At 45.4% G+C, this 25,013-nt stretch overlaps 1 protein-coding gene across 2 annotated transcripts in view; it reads right to left on the reverse strand.

The window, feature by feature from the left end:
* Positions 1-25,013, reverse strand: part of ADAM19 (ADAM metallopeptidase domain 19) — a gene marked incomplete at its 3' end in the record, with an annotated part of 85,122 nt that overhangs the window by 43,541 nt on the left and 16,568 nt on the right. For both annotated transcript variants that reach the window (XM_082650261.1, XM_082650260.1), the window contains exons 4-5: positions 7,762-7,840; positions 2,422-2,498 (exon numbers count right to left, since the gene is read on the reverse strand). In XM_082650261.1, the coding sequence (XP_082506387.1) occupies positions 2,422-2,498; positions 7,762-7,840 (156 nt within the window). The remainder of the gene's footprint in view (positions 1-2,421; positions 2,499-7,761; positions 7,841-25,013) is intronic.

Raw genomic sequence — 25,013 nt, forward strand, 5'->3', positions numbered from 1 at the left:
ATGGACGGCTCACCCAGTTCCCCCCTATCAGCACAGCTGTGGGAACGATGTACAAGAGGCCAAGCCAAATTCCCACTGCCCCAGACCAAGAGGACAGAGGAATAGGCAGAGAGAAGCAAGTCACACCCGCATGTTCCCTTTCCTCCTTCTTGGGACAGATGCTGTTCACTTGCAGACTGCAGACGACTGGGCCCGTAAACACCACTGGAAGGCCAGTTGGCTAGGCTCAATCAGGTCACTTGAGCAGGGGATTTGGGGTCTCTGTTATGGCCTCCCAGCCAAAGCTTGTTTCCTGCCTAATCCCCTCCGGCCAGCTCACCATGAAGCCTTACAGATGAGACATGGCTCGATTTATAAACAAACACGTGGGATCGGCAGCATGATGGGCCTCACGTTGGCATGCGAGCCTGGGTGAGTCTTAGCATGGTTTCACTGTTATAAGATGATAATAATCCCGTCTGCATGCTGTGGCGTTAACACAGCACTTAACATTCTCTACCATGCCTATCATCCATGCCCACTTTACAGATGAGAAACTGAGGGCTCAGGAAATTACTTTTATATGCCTGTCTTCCCTCCACCCGTGTAGGACATGGGCATAGAGCAGACACCCACTGTTAATTTGCTGAATGAAAGAAACAATCATTGGCTCAATCGATCAAGAGAGAGGAAGGGTACACAGTGGAAACACCTCCTACTGGCTCATGAGGGCCAACGTGTGCATATCTGCCCAATGCTGCCTTCAGTAACATCATGTTGATAGCTTCGAATTGGTCATGGTGGGAATATTTTTACCAGCATACTGGCAGATGCTACATATCAGTGGTTTTTTTTTCTTTTTGTTTTCATAGAGCTAGGTTATCAACACACTGGGTATAGGTACCACATAGTATAGGCAATTAAAACCCAGGCAATTAGTATAGGCAATTAGAACGCACGTTTTTCAGATCATCATCTCTTTTCCAAAAGGAGGGGAGGGTGGGAAGAGTCTAAATAAATGATTTTTATTACTCCAACATACATGTATAGATCCTACTATATGCAAAGCACCAGGGTAGGCTGGAGGAGAGAAACAGATATTGAGATAGAATTCACATTCTCAAGGAACACATATTCTCAGGTATAAACTATAACGTGCACACATATCACCTGGGGATCTTGGTAAAAATACAGGTTACAATCCAGTAGGTCTGGGTGGGACCTAAGATACTACATTTCGAACAAGCTCCCAGGTGATACTGATGGTGCCCCGCTGCGGGCCCCGCCCAGGAAGCACGGGTCTGGGAGGTGACTGAGTGCTTGTATATACTGGCCAGTTCTAAACGTTAGATACCTATTAGCACGTGCAATCCTCACAACACGACAGATATATATTTCCCTTATCCACATTTTACAAAAGAGACCATCAAGGTCCAAGGTCACCCCTCTGGTCAACTGCTACTTGCTCAAAGCCAGGTCGTCTGGCTCAGAGAATGAAGTCACTCTCTTTCCAACACGCCCCCTCGTTGGAACTTTTCAGTTCATTTTCTGTCTTGAAGATTATCCCTGCTTCTCCCTTCTCTTCCTGCTCTTTTCACTAGCTGCCCATTTCCTTTTTTGCCGCCTATAAGCAATTCTACCAGAGAAGAACAAAGGAGAAGTGGGAATAAATGCTCAAATTCATCAATTTCAAGTGTATGAACCATGTCTTCTATTTCCTATATCCTGGTGCTTTGACACTGGGACCTTGCTCCTGCCCCCAGGGTTAGCCAATTCCTACAGATGGTAACTCACCAGTGAGCACAGCATGCCTTTCCAATGGGCTTCTCACTCTCTGGGCTGCCCACCTCCCCGGGCCTGTTCACCCCAGGGCCAGGTACCAGACAACTAGGGACAGCCCCATGCCCCAGATCCCACCAAAATTATTCAAACTAGCCAATCCTAAGCCTGCTTACCCTGCCTTTCCTGTTCCTTTCCACAGAAACCACAATAAAGACTCTTGCCCACGTTCCCTCTCCCCTGTCTGCCTCCTGACTGACCCCTGTGCTGCCCTGTGCCCCAGCCCCAGCATGGCGTGCCCCTCCTCCTGGGATCTTGAGTACAATAAAGTGTCTTTTCAACGGCAGTTGTCTCCTGCTCTGTGGGCTTCACCATACCTAAATAATAATAAAACCTCAAGCTCCTCAGGAAAGAGTATGCTCAATCCCCAGTGAATCTGTGGGTTATCTATTATTAACATTATTATTTTTACCGTCACCATCATCAAAGGATTACTTCCCTTGTCCCTCCCAAGCTCAGCCCTTCTCAGAGCTGGCTTGCATACATTCTCAATAGACAGCTTCTCAAAGTCCCTGCCCAAGGCCAGCCCCGCTTAGCTTAAAAAATTCCATTGCTGGGGAGAGTCTCAGGTGCGCCCCACCCAGCACTGTCAGGGCCTCTTACCTCATTCCCCGGCAGGTGCTGAGCGTGACACTGGACTGTTCTGCCTTCCTCACTGTCCCATGGTAAAAGCAGTGATCCTAGCGTGGAGAAAGCGGGTGGTCAGACCACAGGATACTGATAAGCACGGCAATGTTAGCGTCTCGTGAAAGTCAGGGATGATTATATGCCTACCCTAAGCTTACAGTCTGCAAAGAGCTTTCTAAGCCACCGTTTTGTTTGACCCTCGCAATGTTCCTGGGTGGTGGGACAGGGCGGATGCCATCATCCTCACTGAAAAGATGAAGAAGCTAAGGCTCAGAGGAGCAAAGAGATTTGTCGCAGGTCTCACTGCTAGTTGCGGAACCCAGGATTTCAGATCTCTTTTTTTTTTTTCAGAGAAACAGTTTGTTTATTTATTTTTGGCTGCGTTGGGTCTTCGTTGCTGCGCGCGGGCTCTCTCTAGTTGTAGCGAGCGAGGGCTACTCTTCGTTGCGTTGCACGGGCTTCTCATTGCGCTGGTTTCTCTTGTTGTGGAGCACAGGCTCTAGGCACGTGGGCTTCAGTAGTTGTGGCGCGTGGGCTCAGTAGTTGTGGCTCGCAGGCTCTAGATCACGGGCTCAGTAGTTGTGGTGCATGGGCTTAGTTGCTCTGCGGCATGTGGGATCTTCCCGGAGCAGGGCTCGAACCTGTCCCCTGCATTGGCAGGCAGATTCTTAGCCACTGCACCACCAGGGAAGTCCCTCAGATGTCTTTCTATGACACGATGCTGGCCACAGGAAACACTGGCTTCTCAAAAGCCTGCCTCCCCACTAGACTCACATCTTTGACCCCCCCGTAAGGACTGAACACTGTCCCCCGCAAAATTCATGTCTACCCAGAACCTCAGAATGTGATCTTATTTGGAATAGGGTCTTTGCAGATGTAATTAAATTAAGATGAGGCAATACTGAACTAGTATTCTTATAAAAAGAAGAGAGGACACAGAGAGACACACACACACAAAGAGAAAGGCCATGTGCAGACGGAGGCAGAGATTAGACAAAACTAGAAGCCAAGAAGCACCAGGCGTGGCCAGGAGCCACTAGAAGCTGGAAGAGGCGAGGAAGGATCCTTCCCTAGAGACGACAGAGGGAGCATAACCTTGATTTTGGGCTTCTAGCCTTCAGAACTACGAGAGAACACATTTCTGTTGTTTTAAACCTCCAAGTTGATGGCACTGGTCTATCCCCCATCCTCCCTGCTCCCCTTGAATCCCTACCCGCCTGGAGCAGACTTGATTTGGCACCTGTGTCCATGGACGCTTGCAGGTCTGCTGCTGCTCTCTAGCCAGGGCATCTCACGGCCATCTGGTCTTCCGAACCCGGCTGGATTCCTCATGGCTACAAACCACTCTGTGCTAGGCCCAGGACTAGGCCCCGAGACACAACAGCGAGCAACAGACACAGCTCCAGCCTTCGTAGGACTTAGGGTCTTGTGAGAGCCAATATTAGTTTAAAAGCCATACAAAGATAAATTACAAATCATGAAGAAGGGCTTGAAATAAAGTTTGAGGTGCCAGCAGAGTGTTTGATAAGTAGGGTAGCCAGAGCATTTATGAGGCAAACCAGGACCCCGTTGAGAGTGATAAAGTGCTAAACCAGACAGACGGACACAAACCAGGACTGTTCCCAGCACACCAACGGGTGATAACAAGGGACATATTCCTACAAGCTTCTTCCCAAAAGGTCAAAAGAGATAAGCTGGTCCGAAGAGAAAGAAGGTAAAGTCTCCAGGGCAGAGCCAGGTTCTTAAAAAGGGCTTAAGAAGGATGTAAACTGCGTAGTTGCAGACACAGAAGCTTTCTCTTTCCCCACCAACGTCCTGGGCCTGAGCAGGGCCAATTGGGAATCTCTGGCATTCACCTACATAACAACAGTCCGAGTGACCCATCACCAGGACCACACTTGATTGTGGTTGTTCCTTGGTCCCCAGCAGGCAAGCATGTGACCCAGGAGACAGCTAACCCATTCGGCTACATTCTCTGGTTCCACCCTCTGCTCAGCTCTTGGCATGAGTATAGTGCAGCACACTTTACAAAGGGCTGTCACACACATCACCGCACGTGATGATAATGCCTGCCATTTACTGTTATTAACAGTAAGAGCTAACATCCACCCAGCTCTTGCTCCTGGATAAACAATTTACATGATTTTTTTCCCTTTAATTCTGACCACAGCCTTATGAGGTAGATACTCTTATTCTCATTTTTTAAAAGGGGGAACTAAAAGTTGGAGAGGTTTTAGGTCATTCACAGGGCCACACGGCAAAGTGGAGATTCAAACCCCAGCAGCCTGACTTCAGACTCCATGCTCTGTCTCTCTTAGCAAAAGCAGACCCAGCAAAGTGCATGGAACTTAGTTTGTCAAAGCTCTATTATCTTCCAGCACCAACGGAGACTGAGGTACTAGTCTAAGCCTTGCCTCTCACTGGTTATCTCGACTTCGGCATGTTCCTTTTTCTCTTCTCCCCTCAATTTCCCCATATGTAAGATGTGGCGTTGGAAGAGATGTTTATAAATTCCCATAAAAATCAGTGATTCATCTTACCCTTCCACAGCCCTGAGAGTCAGATCTTAGTATATCCAATTTTCAGATGAGGAAACTCAACACTAGTGTGGTCAAAAGGGTTTTTCAGGTCACACAGCTAGTTAAAGCCAAGACTAAAACCCTGGCTTCAGACCCCAAACTCTGCAACTCGTTCTACTGGAACACACTCACAGACCATTCCCCCAGTGATCTGACCTAGATCAGGGCTGGAGCCCACAGGCCCAGCAATGGGTTGGATAAGGTTCCCCCAAATCCCACTACCCCTGGCCAAGTTTGGTAGGAGAGTGTGATCCGCAACATTTGGGTCAAGCGAGGCTAAGTGGTTTATTCCATTCCCATTTCTCTTGGAGTCTTCAGCTCCCAAGTAAGAAAGCTGACTGGAAGCCCCCTGGGGCTGGGTGGGGGGCTTTGCAAGAGCCCAGGAGCAGGGGATGTAAGAAAACAAAGAGGCATCCCAAGCTTCAGGCGAGATGTGCTTCTGTGCTTCAGTCAACGAGACCTTCAGGAAGGAGGGGCTCTCTGGGAGGGAGGGGAAGTTCTCTCACTGTCCTGTTTCTCAAAGGCCCTCACAACATCTCTGCCTAACCCTGAGAGCACAAAGAACAAGTACACAACAGCCATGAAGTCATCGCATTCCTTCCCAGCTTCTCAGCCTGAGGGGGCCACCCTGAGGGGGCTTTCGTAGCAGGAAGCATGAGCTCATGGCAAACTCAGAGCACTGAGACCCATTCTTCAGCACAGAAGTGCAGAAGCCAAGCCCAGAGGAGGGTGCTTTGTGAGGTCATAATGGCGAGGGGCTTTTGAGGCATGTCTGTCCCTTCCCCACCGAGCTGGAGACAGAGAACAGAAGTCTCAAGGGAGGAAGAAGTTTCAACCAAGGGGCCTTGAAGAAGGTGTGGAGCCACAGCTGGCCAGCCTTCCCAGAGATGAGAAGACAGAGCCTACTTGCCTCCCGTGGGCACCAGCCACTCCCCCCACCCCAGGAAGGTCTTGGTGAAGAAGGCAGCCCTGATCTTCACACCCAACAGTCCAACATAACCCCTCAGCTACCGAGTTACTACAGACCTCTTAGACCCATCGAAACCTAACTGTCCTGTGTCCCTCTCCTCATTCAGGGGTGATCTGATAAACTCATCTGTGCTGCTAACAACTGTTAGTGGCTGTCATTGTCTTCTAGGCTTTTGCATTCCGGCAGGGCTACTGTAGAGACTGGATCACGTGGGAACCTCAGGGTCATGGGAAGCTGTGGGAGGAGCCCATCGTGCTGCCTACACACCACACCCCCCAGATACGCACACCACAAAAGCCCATGACATCCAGCCCCAAAGGCAAAAGACTGCTCCTTCTGCTGGAGTCTGTCTTCCCTTCTCCTTCACCCCTGCTCTTTGGCACAGAGTCTCAGAAGGGTCACTCAAGTCCAGAATGTCTCAGCTTGGGCACTACTGACATTTGAGGCCAGATAATTCTCTGCTGTGGAGGACTGGCCTGTGCATTGTAGGGTAATTGGCAGCATCCCTACCCACCAGATGCCAGTAGCATCCACCTCCCAGTCATGATAACCCAAACTGTGCCTACAAATTGCCAAGGGTCCCCTCCTTTGTTGGCTAAAACAGTCAAAGAGACAAATAGAATATTTTAGGGTAATTGCACCTGATTAAAATTGGTATAAATCATCACGAAGCATATTTCCTTTGCTTTATGTTCATTACCAACATATTTAACAAAAATTTAAGGAAAAGAAATGATTTAAACCAAAATCACTCCTAGTGGAGAACCACCACTCTAATCCTACAAATTCTAAAAGGTGCCCTGTAGGAAAAGCTAGCAAACCATGAAATGTGTATGATTCATGACCTTAAATGTCCACCAGTGACCAAATGGTGTGGTGGAGCAAACTAAAAGACTAAAACTGAAACACCATTTTTTAAATGACAAATCTCTGTGCAAACAGCCAAACTCAACTTGGAGGGGAAAAATACCCAATATGAAGATAGCAGCAAAATAAGAAAATCTTCACATCCTAAAACCACATTAAAAAGGCAGAGTACAGGGCTTCCCTGGTGGCGCAGTGGTTGAGAATCTGCCTGCTAATGCAGGGGACACGGGTTCGAGCCCTGGTCTGGGAGGATCACACATGCCGCGGAGCAACTAAGCCTGTGAGCCACAACTACTGAGGCTGCGTGACTGGAGCCTGTGCCCCGCAACGGGGGAGGCCGCGATAGTGAGAGGCCCGCGCACTGCGATGAAGAGTGGCCCCCGCTTGCCACAACCAGAGAAAGCCCTCGCACAGAAACGAAGACCCAACACAGCAAAAATAAATAATAAAAAATAATTAATAAACTCCTACCCCCAACATCTTAAAAAAAAAAAGGCAGAGTACAAAACCTTACATGTCCATATGAAAAAAAAACAAACACCCGACTGGGTGAGATGACAGGATTACCAGTAAATCATTTCTCTTACTTAAACTTTTGTTAGTATGTGGGTAATTAACATAAAGCAAAGAAAATGTATGCTTCACGATGATTTATATCAACTTTAATCAGATGCAACTTGCTTAAAATATTGTTTGTTTCACCATTTTAGCCAGCAAACGGGAGGGTACGCTTACGAAGAAACAACAAATTCATATTTCGTGTCTCCTGCTCACTCCCTGGGTCTCAGTCAGGGAAACAATTTCTTCAGGGGAGGGACTGTCTCCACTGAGCATCTCCTCACTTCCTAGGGGTGGGTCTGGGATAGGGCATCTGCTTGACAGATATTGACCTGAACTTACCTCGGATTTCAGGGTGGTAGTTCGAGGGTTGCCACTTGGAGTATATTGGGTTTCTGTGTAGGCTGGAGCAAAAAGGTGCCTGAAAAGAATAAAAACAGGCATTTGTCTCCTTAGATGATGGACTTCACGGTCCTGGGAACAGCAGCCAGTGATTCTAACTAAACTTGGTAGAAGCCACCCCTTCTGTCTCCACACAGAAGGAACTAGGCAGTCCTATGGAACGGCTCAAGGAATAAAAAGAAAAACAGAGTGAAGTTTGTTATGAACTTTGTGTTCATTGGGATCATCGCTTAAGTCAGCCACAACCAGATAGAGTTGACCACAAAAGCAGTTATCTCAGATCTTAACTCGTTCTGGGTCCTGGGAAAATACATGTGCAAACACATTCACAAAATTTCCCAGGGTCTATGGACCCTATTGTGTACCTTGACTGATTATTTCTCCAACGTATCCACCAACTTTTGGTATCAGCACACCAATTTTTCTTTAAGGGAACCCCTATTCCCTGTTGCATGTTTTGGTAAGACTGTCAGTCAAGGTATCCTACCTGGCCTTGGCCAAGGGTGGCCCTCGGCGCGAGCCAAGCCAATGGAGCAATGCTGCAAGAACTTAACAAATGGGAGCTATTCATCTGCTCCTGTTCCTGCTGCATGGGTTCCAGGAGTTTCCTTTGCCCATCTTTTCTGAGACCTAGTGGTTCAGATCCCCTGAGACCTGGTAGTTTTACGTGTTACCCTTCCAATATTGTTTTTTCTTTCCTAAAATTGGACATTGGTTTCTCTCTTGCCACAGACCTCTTGCAGCTGGGGTTAAGAATCCCTCACCAGGGCTTCCCTGGTGGCGCAGTAGTTGAGAGTCCACCTGCCGATACAGGGGACACTGGTTCTTGCCCCGGTCCGGGAAGATCCCACGTGCTATGGAGCGGCTGGGCCCGTGAGCCATGGCCGCTGAGCCTGCGCGTCCGGAGCCTGTGCTCCGCAACAGGAGAGGCCACAGCAGTGAGAGGCCCCCGTACCGCAAAAAAGAAAAAAAAAAAAAAAAAGAAAGAAAAGAAAAAAAAAGAATCCCTCACCAAAGGCAAGGTGAGCTCAAATAAGGCTTTTAGAATTTCCCTGAAAGTTAAAAGACAAAAGAGCCAAATGGACGCTTCAACTAGCTCAGCCACGTTAAAAGCAGAACGAATCTAAAGAAAATCGTGGTCAGGGGGCAAAGTTTGTAATGGAAGGCACCAGTAAAAATTGAAATCTAACAAAAAAGAATTAAGTGGATCTATATCTACTAATGTGGAAAGATGTCTAAAATGGAGTTAGATAAAGACAATAAATTTCAGGAAAGTATGTACTTTTTAAATCCCTTTTAATGAAAAAGTAACAGCAGTACACACTAGTGCATGCATCAACAACAGCTGGAGGAGGGCACGCCCGTCGTTAATGGTGGTTATCTCAGGGAATTACGGAAGATGTTCACAATGTAAGCTGTATAATATTTCTGAAAAACTGGTTGATCTTAAAGAATAATTATCATGTTTTTATTCTGAAAACAGAAAATCTAATTTGAAACTGCTTTTTAAATAAGAAGATACAAGCTGAGGCCAGCATAGAAAGCCAAAGGGACCTGCAGGGACCACCCTGGTTTTGTAAGAGGTGACATTTCCCACAAGAGAGGGTCATTGAAGAGGATCTCCAGAGTCTCTCGGAGTCACTTCCGGCTCTAAGTTCCGGGACCCCAGACTCTCAGATTCCCCTCCACCCAAAGAGTGCAGTCGGAAGGCAAATGCCACAAGGGTTGTCTCTTGCACTATGTCAAGCCCTTCAACGTGCTGGCTTGGACGAGAAGAAAAGAAACCCAACAGGGAGATGTAAAAACAAAGCAAAACAGAAAACCCAGCTTGTGTAGAGAAACTCCAATTCACATGGAAAGCTTGGGTCAGTAGCTAACTTGCCAGATTCTGTCTCCCTTTCTCTTCCTCCGTAGCATCTAACCAGTCAGGGATCGAAGGGAAGAGTCACCCATTTGTCTGAGCGAGATAAACTGTAAGCCCCAGGAGGACAGAGGCCAAGCTGTTTTGCTCACCAGTATATACTGGTGTTTAACATGTACTCAGTGAAAGAATGTGTTAACTAATTACTGAATGAATGAATGAGTGAGTCGTTGAGCATACTAGGAGCTTAGAACATGGTCTGGAGTCTGAGAGACTAAGTTTCAGTGCCAGTTCTGACATGTACTGTCTCTATGGCCATGAGCGAGTTGTTTTACCTCTCCAAACCTTTGTTTCCTCTTCTGCAAAATCCCTTCTACTTGACAGGGTTGTCATCTGAGTAAAATAACATAATGCATGAAAAGAGCTTAAAACCAGTCCTGGCTCAGAGTGGAGCTCAGTAAAGGTTAGTGATTATCATTATTGCTTTCAACAGGGATTATGATGGGAAGAACCCAGAAAAACTGGTGGAATTTACCTATTTCCTTTCAATTCCCCCCAGCCATTAACTCCCCAGTATATCACTTGAGAGAGGTGAAAAAACAATGAGCTCATTCCTGCAGCCCATTTCCTTGGTCTGCTTTCACAGACTGCATAATGGACGGCGAGTCAGGAGTTCAGAATTTAACAGTCCATCCTGGATGACAGTAGGGAGACGTGAGTTTTCCCACAGTAATGCACTCCTGGAAAATACACTCCCAGCCTCTTCTGAGCCTTAGTGGGGGGGGGGGATATTCATCCAGTGACACCAAGATGCTCCAAAGAGAGCAATCCAGACTGAACCTCAGAGGAGTCCACATTCTTGGTCGTTTCTTGGCCACACATCCTCAGAAGGGTAAGCATCTTTCTGCACCTTCTTATTCAGGATTCTGCCACTGTCATCATAGGACTCTCAGAGCCTCAGTGCTGAGAGGGACCTCAGGAATCATTAAGCCAAACTCACTAGACTGTGGACTCCCTAAGAGCAGGGAGCACGGCTGCCTTGTTCAATGCTTCTCCCCAGCTCCTAGTACCAGGCAGGTTTATTCTGTGGAAAAAGTGGATGAATGAATAAATGAACGAATGAATGAATCTTCTACCTTGTGTAGGAATCTGCCAGATGGCCATTCGGCACTGGACATCTCCAGTGACAGGGAGCTCCTGAGAGCACCCACATAAAATAGTTAGAGAAAGTTCTTACACTGAACCAAAAACTACCTCTCTCTGTAACCTGCACCCACTGGCCTCATTCTTGTCTGCTGAATCTACAAGAAACAGTCTGCTCCCTCTTCCACCTAACTGCCCTTTTCAGGACCAGCAGCATTAGCGTCACTTAGGAACTAGTTAAAAATGCAGATTGTAAAAAAAAAAAAAATATATATATATATATATATATGCAGATTGCCAGGCCCCACTGCAAACATCCTTGCACACAGAAACTCTGTGGTTGGAGCCCAACCATCTGTTGTTGTAATAACTCTCTGAGTGAGTCTCGGGCAGAACCACCACCCTAGACCACGAGTTCTCAACATACTTTTAAAGCAGGCAAACTTCAGAAATATCCACTTGTCTCACTACCCAAGCCTCCATCACCCTTCTACCTCCACCACACCCTGGATCATTCTGAGCTTAAGAAACCCTGAAAAGTTGCCATCAAAACAGTTCACATGCCTTTAAGTGAGAAAGCATTTCACCTTCACAACATGCCTAGGAGGACACTGCAACCTCGGAACTGTAACTTGTCCAAGCTGTCATGGCACAGTGTCAGAGCCGGGTTTCAAAGCCAAGTCTGTTGGGCCAGACCATACTTTTTAAGCAGTTCTCTGCTCCGTCTCTATTAGAAGGTAGAAGCATAAAACTCAAGCACTGCCAGCAGTAGTCCAAAGCACAATTTGACGGTGATGACAGCAGCCTTGAGAACATGTGATGCCACAAAAAGGAGGCTCCTGGGTCTTAGATGTGAATACATGCAGAGAAGAGCCGTAGGGGTAAGCAAAGCACAGGGCAAGATAAAGAGGATAGACATGTAAGGACGTCAGGGGTCGTTTTTTGTGGGGGGGGGTTGTTTCTTTTTTTTAATAACAACCCTTTCCCCAAATGCGGTTGCGGATGTTGACCAGGAGGGTCATCCTTCCTTCTAAAAGCAAAAGGAAGGGTCATGTTCCATCACCACTATCTGTGCAATTGTACCGATTCACAAGACACTGCTTTCACACGCTCCCCATCGCCCCAAGCCAGGCCCATCTATGCCTCCAGTCCCTGGTGGTGCCTTGGCGCTGCTCTCGGCACCAAAGACACTATCCCCTCAGAGACAGGGCTGCAGGGCCACTGAGCAGCCCAGCTCAGCCCAGCCACCCCTTCTCCAACCACATCTTGTTCTCATCTCCTCTCTGACAAGGGGCTGGCTCAGCAGATCTGCAGGAAGCTGTCTCTCACCACTGGAGTGTGCTAGGATTTTCAGGAAACGAGTTGTGAGTGATGTGCATCCAGGAAGAGAGAAGGACTGTCCAAGATTTCCCACCCTGCCCCCTCCTTTTTCTGGCTTTGATGGAAAAGCAATTTCTGAAGAAGTGCCTCCCACCCGTGCCCTCAAGGCTCACAAGCCCACAGGCAAGCAGAGATCACACATCATCCCAATGCTAATAGCAGCCGGCACTGCAGTGCTCCCTTTGGGTGAAACTCAGGTTGCCCAGACCCCAAAGTCCTCGAGCAATCTTCTGAATCTTTGTATCTTCTGCATCCCAGCTGGGAAAATAAGCTGTCCCCCAAATATTGGACATAAAACATAAGGTCACTCTCCAGGGAGGGACAACAGAATTGCCCTTGGTGGCCTGGTAACTGTACACGCAGCCACACCCCCCAAAACACACTGCAGCTCCAACAGCCCTGACCCACCTTTCCTAATGCTCACAGCCTTCGAATCCAGAACCGTCCCTTTAAGGACTACGCACTGTCAGACTAATTTCAAATGCTTCTCTAAGCTTCTCTAAAACCCCCTCTAGGGAGAGAGAAGCAGCAGGACTAAAATTTGCAAAACATCTTCTGGAGTCCAATCGCCCCATCCAGCATGCTGCTTCAGATAAGCAAATGGGTGAAGACAAAGTCAAAATTTCCAAACTACCTTGAAAAACAACCCTACCCAGATATGCTCAGCATAAACAAACAGCACTCTGCTCATCCCAGCGGCTATGTTTACTGACTCCTCCTTCTCCCAGGTCTTGCTCCATATCTAGCTCTTTCAGGAGTATTGGGGGCACTTATACACTGGTGATGCTTGGGAGGTACAGCCTTGCTGGTCCCTCTTATCTTCTCTGGAGGAGCCTCACCCTCACCCTGTCCATCCATGCAGGTGATAACATAAGGCTCTTTCATTTCTCACTTATACTTACAATGCTGTCATAACGGGACTCAGCCCAGTAACACCACACCCGGAAATGCTGTTAAAAAATATAAAATCCCAGGCCCCATCCCAGCCCCACTGAGAATTACATTCTCTAGAGAAGGACTCAGAAATCTATATTTTTAATAGTTTTTCCAGGTGATACTTTTTCAGTCTCTGGGAAGTCTCCGCTGTACCAATTTTAACATTTTTAATTCTTTTTCTTAGTTCTAGCCTCCTAAGCACCCAGTCAAAATCTAAAGATGATATCAGCACAGCCTAGAGGGAAAGTCCCGGGCTCAGAAAGGTTTGGTTCGAGCACCAGCTGCATTACTCTCTACATGACTGTCATTTCAAACCCTGCAAATGAGGCAAAAGATCACCGTAATGCCTTTCAATGTCATACAAGAGCACCGTCAAATCACAGGCTCTGGGAGCTCTAAGGTTCTTTGGACTCCATGGGGGGAAATGTAGCTTTGAAAGACTATTTACAACTAATTAGGGCAGCTCTTGTAAAACTCTGTAAAATCAGATGTTAACTTGTAAAACCCTAATAAGATACAATAGAGATACAAATGATTTCCATCTAGCAGAAAAGATAACTCTCAAGGTTATGATTTTATTGCCCATAGAATATTAACCAGTTTTGTATGTAATTTAGCAATGTTATCTCAGCATTCCTTCCTCACTATTGAAAAAATATATATGTTTCCTTTATCTATCCAATTTTTAAACCAGTTTTATCATTTTGTTGGTTCCCCATTAATTAAACAAAACTTTGACAAACGCTCACTATCTGTATTTGTATGAGAACTGTTTTCACTTGAGCCACATAAATTCTGGTTTTTTTTCCTAGACTGAAAATGAACAGGGTGATAATTATGATCTCACAGCCCCACTGAGAGGATCAAATGAGAAAATACATTCAAATACTAGCTAGGACGTTTATGAGTTCTGTGAACTTGGGCAAATCGGCTAGCCTCTCTGTGCCTCAGCTTTCTCATCTATAAAATGGGGGAAATAATAGAATCTACTTCATAGGGTTGCTAGACAATGTTAGGAGAGTGTCTGACTATGAGTATTTGCTAAATAAAATGAATAAATGTGAAAGAAATCTTTGCAAAGTATAAAGTATTTCTTTCTACAAATATCAGTTAACATTTTCTCCGGGACTATCTATGTGCACATGTGGTAAAACTCGGTAATTGTTAACCAAGATAATGGGCTTCTGAGAGCTCATAATACTAGTCTCTCTCCTTTTGGGTATATTCAGAAATTTTAATATTCATATTTCTTAACTAGCAAGGTGATACTATACACATCACAAGCTATTCAACCTCAGTTTCCCTTTCTATCAGTTGGAAATGGTGATGCCCAGGACAGGCAGACATTGGGAAGAGCTTTTGAAAAGCAGAGAATGATATTCTAATGTAATGGCTAGTGCCTGCCCATATTTGGGACAAAATAACAAATTCAATAAGTAGTGTTTTGTTGTCTTTTGTTTTCAAAGAGCAAGAAAGAAAAGGGGAGAAGAGACAGCTCAAGCTGTCTCAGAACCAAGATTTCCAAAGCAGTGCTCACTCCACCTCTGACTCCAAAGGAATGGAAACAAACCAACATGCCAAAGGCATGGCCCTAAAGCCAAATAAGGGGCCCACAGGCAGAGGCATTCCTTTTTGAGGGAACAGAAAGTTTAAGGAAGGGGGAACTTTAAAGGTTGCTCCTGATGTAAAGAGTAGGAGATCTCCTCCTACTCCAAGGACTCACTTGAGCAAGCATCATCGCTGCTAGAGGCCCAGGTCCAGAAGCAATGCCGCAAAGCAAGATGGTGCCACCCACAAGCCTGGCATAAAGTCGAAGCATGTTGCCTTTAATCTTCTATTAAGGAAGTGTCCAAACAATGCATTAAATCAACACTCCTTGTCACCAAACGCATCCCATTACATCTTCTCCCAGTCCCCACGAGACCTGGCACCCTTCCGACCAGGCCCTGGTCCTGTGTTTTGCTTTTGTGTTGTCGACCAAAGGATGTTTGGATGAGCACTGTTTACTCCTTTGACCAGCAGGGTCTTTATTTAATCCTCTTCAGGCCTCGCTCTTGGCTGCCTCCACGAAGATGGAGTAACCTCTCTGTGCAAATAGGGCTGACCTCTTGGGATCAAGATGCTTAACTGTCAGGGACCCGAGAGGCCCTCCAAATGGCTCACCCAAGAAGAGTTTACGGGTTTGTTTTGCAGTGTCCTGTAAAGTACCCATTACAGGCACTTATTGGAATTGGATAAGAACAGTTCAGGGAAATGGGGTACTATGTTTACTACTTCTGAGAAAAATAAAGAAGTGGAAACCAGTTACCACGAGCAACCAAACCCATTTCCGATAGCAACAAGTTTCTGGTAAATCACCACAGGTATCAGATTAACGTGAAGGGAAGGGCCAATGCAAGAGGCAATGGTTCAGTTGTACAGATAAACTTTGGGGATAAGACACAGGAAAAGTGAAGAAAAGAAATCTCTAAGATCACAGGACTTATGAAAATATGCTTAGAAAAAGGGGAGTAGGTGGGCTATCCCATGAATAAAAGCAAACAAAGAAAAAGCAAAGACCACAAACCAACCTGCCCTAAATGTGGGTTCTTGGTCCCTTTTAGGCTCCCAGTAACTCTGATAAACCTTGACCAATGTTTCTTAGCATCCTAAAGCACAAATCACAGTGAATGCACAAGTCAGGAAGGTTAGAACTTGGAAAGTCCTCCTAGAACGTAGTGGACATACGTTGTCCTGCACTGCCCAGCAGCCCTGCCACTTTCTTGGGAAAACAGTGCCAAATTTACATTTAGAGAAATGTTCCCCTCTTGCTGCATGCTGACTGGGCCCACCTGGAGTCAGTCATAACAAGTCAGGACAATCAGGTCTCATTTCACTGAATTTCTAGATGAGTGACACCGGTAAAAATGGCTGGAGCTGAGACACACCATTGGTGGTGCCTGAAGATGATGTTGAAATCTCAGCCTCTGCTTACTGATGCTGAATTGAACCTCAGAGACAGAGTTTCGGGTGAAGTAGAAAGAACAGTGTTACTGCTGTGCCAGGCAAAGGGGACCACAGCAGGCTCCTACACTTGAAAACCATGTATCCCAATCCGGATGGATTTTTTTTTTTTTTTTTTTTTTGGCTGCTTTGGGTCTTCGTTGCTGCGCACAGGCTTTCTCTAGTTGCAGCTAGTGGGGGGCTACTCTTCCTTGTGGTGCGCAGGCTTCTCATTGCGGTGGCTTCTCTTGTTGCGGAGCACGGGCTCTAGGCACGTGGGCTCAGTAGTTGTGGCTCACAGGCGCTAGAGCGCAGGCTCAGTAGTTGTGGCACACGGGCTCAGTTGCTCCACGGCATGTGGGATCTTCCCGGACCAGGGCTCAAACCCATGTCCTCTGCCTCGGCAGGCAGATTGTTGACCACTGCGCCACCAGAGAAGTCCCCAACCTGGATTTGATGAGGGGTTTTATAACAGTGGTTCAAGGGTGGGGTCGCTGACAAGATCAGGGTGTACACACAGGCCTGCACTCCCTTAATCCCAGGTCTCAGGTCTCCTAATCTTGATGAGCTTCTCGGGTCCCTTTAATCTCGCCTCAGGCAGTTTCTGGGCTGCTCCTCCCTTGATTAGCAGCTGTTCGAATCTGCCTTTTGGAACTCAGGGAAGGTCATGGAGGCTGGAGTCTGGCCTACAAGAAATGGGGAACAAAAAGGCCTCCGTGCCCGGGAGCCCCACAGGGTCCTGCTCGGTTTCAAAGAGACTCTCTATGAATTCCTAGACCCTGTCCTTTTCAAGCCCTAGTCCTTCAACTTTTCCCTCACTCTATGTGTTGCCTCATACGCTTCCCATAAAGTTTTTTTGGAGGGGAGGGGGACTGCTGAATAAATGGCAGAGTCTACTGCAACAAAAGATCTTTACATGTCACCCTCTCTGTTCAGTGCTTACCCCCATTCCATTCTCATGGATGAAAAATTGGAAAAAGAGCAAAAGCAACTTCCCAACATCACAGAATTATATTTGGCTTCTAAACTCGTCAGTCTAAATGAACGAAAGCTACCTAAACATCAGCATCAGCAGTAGATAAGCCAAGACTTAGGCCATCCAGACACTCCCAAAAGGCAGAGAGGAAGGATATTCATGCAAACTCATCAATGAATGCTTTTTAAGCAGCATAATATGGTACAAACTGCGGGGCACGTGGCCTCGGGAAGACCAAGTTCCTCCTGGCTTGAATTCATCACGTATTTGCTCTGGATTCTTGGCCAAGCTGCAGTGCCTCTTCGGAACACCCACTCCACAAATATTTAATTGAGGCCAATCATGTGCCAGGCACTGTGCTGGGGGACGTGAAGGAGGCAAGCATAGCTTTCCTGCCCTGCGCATGGCATCTCGTTCATGAAGATGAGAGGAGGCTGAAGGGCGGCAGCTTATGCCACCCCAGACATGCCACTTTAGCATAAGGATCATTCTGAGCTGAAGGCAGCTGAGAAGAAGCAGATACAAGAAAAGCTCCTTGCCCTCCTATTTGCCTAAAAGCGGGTCATCAGTTCTCAAAGGTGTCCCTCCTCCTCTCTCTACCAGGAAGGACAAAAGTTAATCACCAGAGACAACTTTAGACCCCGTCAGCCTGGAGACGGCACCAGAGGAATCCACACAACAAACTTTAAAAACTAGCCTTTATCTATCATTTCCCAAATATTTACCTTCCCACAGTGTACGGCCTTTAGAAGCCTAAAACCTCTTTCCTTTTTCCTACCATTTCTCTACAAACTTATTGTTCTTTGTTAAAGATGCTACAGAAGCCTCAATTCTGTGTCACTCATTTTTCTCTGGGTATCTCCCATGTATACATGTTAATAAACTTCTGTTTGTTTCTCTTTTGTTACAGGGTACCCAGCCGAGAACTTAGAAAGGAAGACAGAAAATTATTTCCTCCTTTCCAAAGTCATCTGTGAAAGTACTTTGCAAACACTCACAGGCCACACAGAAGGTAGGTATTACTCTTTGGTCCCTAGAAACCAAGTCTCTATATTACAACCTATCTTCCTTCCTAGAACTGCTGCAAACCACAGCTGCAATCAACTTCCAATTTCCCCTAACAAGCTGCCTACACAGCTTCGGAGGAGGGGTGCCTGTGCATGAGTATGAGTGTGTGTGTGTGTGTGTGTGCGTGTGCGTGTGCGCGTATGTTGAGCACAGAGAAAAAGGGCCGCCTAGGGATCAGGGACTCAGTATCCTCAACACTGCTGATCTCCTTTTCCACAGCCATATTCCTATCACCACATAACTGAAAGGCCAGTTTAACCTTCGCATTCTTACCCAAGCCCCAAAGCCAGCATCGATAAGAGATCACGAGTTTCTAGAATACAAGGGGTCTGACATCTTTCCCAACACTTAGATCTCCTCCTTCTCTAGCACTCCAGTCTTCCTCCAAAGGAATCCCTTTCCACGACTTGTCCTTCCTTTCCTGGGAAGGGGGGCAGGGGGGCGGCCTTGGAAAAAGAAACCAAGCCTGATATAATGCAGTCATTATAGCCCCTTTGGCCCATCTAGACCTCTCTCCAGGGAGACTGATGCAAGAGGAGAAAACGTGGGGGCTGCCAGTTTCCTGCAAACCCATAACCTCGGGGGTAAAAGGAGGAAAAGCGGGCAGTGGGGCACATGGGAGCCATGGAGAGGACTGGAAGGGAGCCATAAGTACAGAAGTCATAAAGACCCATTTCTCCTTAAACTGGCTCAGGAAAGCCTGGCCCAGCTCCACCCACTCAATGATATCATTGTTTTCAACAAAAGCTGGTTTGAGAACCCGAAGGGAGACCCCCAGCGAGGCCTCACCAGTTCCTGGGAGATCAATCAAGTGCTCAGAATTGTAGATAAGGGGGGAAGTCTATGTAAGGGTGCAAATTACAGAGATAACCAGGGTAAGGACAGACTTCGCTTCTGCCAGGACTTTTAGGGTCACGGAAAGAGTATAGGATGCTACTTGTCACATAGATTTTATCAGTGGATTCCCCACCACCAGAGCTGATGACTGGAGATTATTACCTTCAACTAATGAGAAAACTAAAGATCTGAGAAGTGGCTTATCCGAGGTCCCACCACAAACTAAGGACAAACACGGGGACTTGTACCACTGTCCTGCTACTTACTCAAGCCCGGAACCTCAGATTGGCCTTTGAATCCATCCCCTTCCTCAGCTCATATCCAACCCATCTCCCAGGCTCCATGATTCCACCCTATAAGTATCTCTGGAATCTGTCCCCTTCTCTCCATATCTGCAACCACTTCCCTATATTAGATCACCATAATTACCCCCTCAGATTAAAATAAAGCTTTAGAATGGGTCTTATTACTATCGCCAGTCTTGCCCTTTCCAATCCATCCTCCACACTGTAGTCTAAGTAATTTTTCTCACATGCACTTTGGATGCTGTCACTATCTGGCTTTTAAAATTTCTTCATCCGCTCCCCATTGTCCTCAAGATACACACCCAATCCTTTTAAGGAGCCTACAAGGCCCTTCGAGGACTCGCCCCTGCCTACCTGGACAACCTTTTCTCTCACCGTTTCCTTCCTCCCTCTTGCTCTCTGCTCTAACCACAAAGAACATCTTTTCATCATCAACAAAGGCCTTAGAGCCTTTGTTCCTGCTACTTGCCCTGCGTGGAGCCCATTCCCCTCGTATAAGCCACAACTCTACCACCACCCTACTTCTCCTTTTACTTCGCTTCCTCCTAGAAGCCTTCGCAGGCCCTCAATCCAGGGTAGGTTCCCCTTCCCCATGCTCCCATGGTACCTTCTACTTCCCCCAACATAGCCTGTCCCAGACTGCTCAGTAATGGTTGGATTATCTCTCTCCTCCACCAAGCTCTAAGCCTCATGATGGCAAGCTGTGTTTGCTTGCCGTTACTCTTCCAGGAATACTCAGGACCTAGCCCAATGCCAGCCACCAAACTGGCACGCACAATATTTGCTAAATGAAGGAAGAGAAGGTAAGAGAGAAAGGAAGTTAAGAATTCCCAACGAGTAACCCAGAGCTCAAGCCCTGGAGACTCAATACACTGGAGACTCTTGTCAGAAAAACCACGGGTTCTCTGACCCAATACCTACTCCCAGTTGAGTTTGAGCAAGACCTGCAACTTGCTCCAGGGAGCCCAAAAGCCTATTCATTTAGCATCCAAGGTATCAGCCAAAGGTCTGTGTATGTCACTGAGTTCTAAATAGAGAAAGAGTAAAGGTTACATTCTTAAAATCAGAGTATCTCCTGGGCAAAATGTAAATGTGGCTTCATTCTCAGGACAGAACCAGTCCAGAGGCCTCAGAACTGGCCTCCTCCTGTAGACATTTCCCCGGGGATGATCCTGCCCCATGTCCTAAGCACCAAGGTTGGAGAGTAGAAATCCAGCTTCCAGGGAGTCTGCATGAAGAGCCTAGGCACATCCTTGAAGGTGAAAACAGAGGTCTGGAAGGTGGGACTTCCAGCACATCTCCCAAGTCCTAATGTAGATCCGTCCCGCCCACCAGACCCTGCTTCTCAGGAGACTCTCCCAACTCCCCGAGTTATGAAGAAGCCATCTTTGCCTTGGGCTCAGCCCCTTGCAGTCCACGGCTCCATCCGCCAGGTACACCTCCACCCACTGGGCTCAGCCCAAATTTCCCTTCGACGGCGAGGGGTTGGGGAAGAACTTCTTCTCATCCGAGGTGCAGAAAACACAGCTCAGCTTTAAATTGCACCTCAAGCCTCTTTCCTAAAAATACCCCATCTACCTCTCTGACAATATGGTTTTACCAGAGGCAAGAGAAAGCCCAACTCAAAGTCAAAAATAAGAGAACAAAAAAATTTGAACTCTAAGCCACTCAAATCCTCAGGTAGCCCAGCTGTGGAAGGGAGAGAAACCCCTTTCCCACTGCCACATACCACTCTTCTGAATTACAATGATTTGGCTAGCTGGAATCCTGAATTCCTAAGAGCTTATTAGCACTCCAGTTTTGGTTCCCCTAGATCCAGACCAAATATTTATATATTAATTTCTCAGTCTGAATTCCTTTCTCGTTCTTCCACTCATCTCTCTTCCCTCCCTCATCCGAAGCCTCCCCTCCTTGCTCCCACAAGACAGAGCTCCAAGGTACCCTCCTGAGGGAAGTTTTCTCTAACCCCCAGGGAGAAATTCCCCCTTCCTTATCGCCCCCTCAGCACTTTACTTTTAACGGTATTAAGTAAATTTGTAACCAACCTCGGATTATGCTGTTTGAGCATTTTCTCTCCCTTAGAGAGTAAACGGCCAGAGGGCAAGGATATGGTCTTTGCATCTGCTCCCTACAGCACCAAGCATAGGACTCTACACACAGGTGCTCAATCAATATTTGTTGAAATCAATACTACAAAGCTACAGTAATCAAAATAGCATGGTGTTGGCACAAAACAGACATATGGATCAATGGAACAGAATAGAGAGCCCAGAAATAAACCCACACACCTACGGTTAATTAATCTTCGACAAAGGAGGCAAGAATATACAATGGGAAAAAGACGGTCTCTTCAGCAAGTGGTGTTGGGAAACTTGGACAGCCACATGTAAACCAATGAAGTTATAACACACCCTCTCACCATACACAATAATAAACTCAAAATGGCTTAAAGACTTAAACATAAGACCTGACACTATAAACTCCTACAAGAGAACATAGGCAAAACATTCTCTGACATAAATTGTACCAATGTTTTCTTAGGTCAGTCTCCCAAGGCAATAGAAATTAAAAGCAAAAATAAACAAATGGGACCTAATCAAACTTACAAGCTTTTGCACAGCAAAGGAAACCATAAACAAAATGAAAAGACAACCTTCAAAATGGGAGAAAATATTTGCAAATGATGCAACTGACAAGGGCTTAATTTCCAAAATATACAAACAGCTCATACAACGCAACAACAAAAAAACCAAACAACCCTATCCAAAAATGCACAGAAGACCTAAACAGACATTTCTCCTAAGAAGACATACAGATGGCCAACAGGCACATGAAAAGATGCTCAACATCACTAATTATTAGAGAAATGCAAATCAAAACTACAAGGAGGTATCACCTCACACCAGTCAGAATGGCCATCATTAAAAAGTCTACAAATAACAAATGCTGGAGAGAATGTGGAAAAAAGGGAACCCTCCTACACTGTTGGTAGGAATATAAGTTGGTGCAGCCACTGTGGAAAACAGTATGGAGGTTCTTCAGAAAACTAAAAATAGAATTATCCTATGATCCAGCAATTCCACTCCTGGGCATATATCCAGACAAAACTATAATTCAGAAAGATACATGCATCCCTATGTTCATAGTAGCGCTATTCACAATAGCCAAGACATGGAAACAACCTAAATGTCCACTGATAGATGAATGGATAAAGAAGATGTGGTACACACTGCTATTTTTAAAATAGATAGCCAACAAGGGCCTACTGTAAAAAAAAATTAAAAATTAAAAAAAAATTTAAAAAGAACTATATGTCAGTAAATGTTAATAACATTAAAAAAAAGATGTGGCATACACACACACACACACACACACACACACACACAATGGAATACTACTCAGCCATAAAAAAGAACAAAATAATGCCATTTGCAGCAACATGGGTGCACCTAGAGATTATCATACTAAGTGAAGCAAGTCAGACAGAGAAAGACAACTGCCATATGATATCACTTATATGTGAAATCTAAAATATAACACAAATGAACCTATCTATGAAACAGAAACAGAATCACAGACATAGAGAACAGACTGGTGGCTGCCAAGGGGAGGGGGGGTCGGGGGAGGGATGGAGTGGGAGGTTGGGGTTAGCAGATGTAAGCTTTTATAGAATGGATAAACAACAAGGTCCTACTGTATAGCACAGAGAACTATATTCAATATCCTATAATAAGTCACAATGGGAAGGAATATTAAAAAAAAGAATGCATATATGTATAACTGAACCACTTTGCTGTACAGCAGTAATTAATACAACACTGTAAATCAACTATATTCCAATTTTTTAAAAAATCTGCTGAAATCAAACTTGTAGAGTGGAGTCAAGTTAGCTCTGGTTTATAAGGCAGGAGATCCATCAACTGATGAACAGATAAACACAATGTGGTACATCTATACAGTGGAATATTATAAAGCAATAAAAAGTAATGAGGTACAGATGCATGCTATACAACTTGGATAAATCTCAAAAACATTACACAGTGAAAGAAACCAGTCACAAAAAACCAATATTGTATAATCCCATTTATATGAAATACCCAGAATAAGCAAATCTATAGTGACAGATAGCAGATTAATGGTTGCCTAGAGCTGATGGAGTTGGGGGAACGTTGTGGGCAACCAGTCATATTAGTTTGCTAAGGCTGCCTTAACAAAGTGCCACAAACTGAGAGGTTTAAAAAACAGGAATTTATTGTCTCACAGTTCTAAAAGTTAAGCCTAAGATTAAGGTGTTGGCAGGGCCATGCTCCCTTTGAAGGTACTAGGGAAGGATCTGTTCCAGGCCTCTCTCCTAGCTTCTGGCATTTCCTTGGCTTGTGGCCACATAACTCTAATCTTCATATGGCATTCTCCCTCTGTGCGTGTCTGTGTCCAAATTTCCCCTATTTATAAGGACACCAGTCATATTGGATTAGGTGCAATCCTACTCCAGGATGACCTCATCCCAACTAACTACATCCACAATGACTATCTCCAAATAAGGACACTCTGAGGTATCAATACAAGGGGTTAGGACTTTGACATATGAATTTGGGGGGGGGGACATATTCAATCCATAACACTGCTAATGGCTTCTTTTTGGGGTGATGAAAATGTTCAAAAATTAGAATATGATGATGGTTGCACAACTCTGTAAATATACTAATAAACATTGAATGGCATATTTATATAAATGGATCAGCTGTATGGTATGTAAGTTACATCTCAATAAAGCTGTTAAAAAAAAAAAGCAGGAGAGTTGGGTTTAAAGATTCTGCCCAAGCTCAATAACCAACCCATTGGTGAGAGTGTGTGAAACAAATTCTCTCAACACAGGTGGTGGATTTAACTTACAGAGAAGCCAAAGGCAAAGTGCCTTTATCTACCTGTTCTGTGTAAATTCCCTGTGACCCAGTGATTCACATCTAGGAGGTGATTCTCTAGAAGTACCTCTCAAAGAACATGAAGGTGTCCACTCCAGCACTATTTGTAAAAATGAAAAAAAAAAAGAAAAGAAAAAAAATAGTTTGAATGCCCATCAATATGGGGTGATTAAATTGATCATGACATCTTGATTATTACTGAATCTGAGTGATGGGTATAAGGGATTCATTATATCATTCTCTCTACTTCTATGTGCATTTGATAATTTTCCATTATACGAAGTTCTAAAAGTTAATTATGGCATATGCATACAATGTACCATCATATAGCCGTATGATCTCAGAAATTTACATGGAAATGTATCCAAAATATACTCCCATACTGTGCTGTATGAACGTAAAATGGTACAGCCTTTGGGAAGGAATCTGTGGAATGGGAGGTACAATTTGTCAAAATTTAAAACATTTTAGACATATATGCTATATGACCTTGCAACTCTATTGCTAGGTATTAATCCTACAGAAATACTTGCAAATGTACTCAAAGATTATGTATAAACCTATTACTGCAGCATTATTTGTAATAGCAAGAAATTAGAAAACTGTCTATTAATAGGCAAATTTTTAAATTCCGGTTCATCCATTCAGTGGAATCCTATGTCATCATTAAGAAGAATGAAATAGGTCTATAATTATGCTAATGTGGAAAGATATTGAAGAGATAAAATAAAAAAGCAAATTATAGAATGGTACATAAAGTATGATCTCATTTATTTTAAAAC

This window comes from Grampus griseus (genome assembly GCF_964374135.1).
Source record: "Grampus griseus genome assembly, chromosome: 3".
NCBI classification, from domain to species: domain Eukaryota; kingdom Metazoa; phylum Chordata; class Mammalia; order Artiodactyla; family Delphinidae; genus Grampus; species Grampus griseus.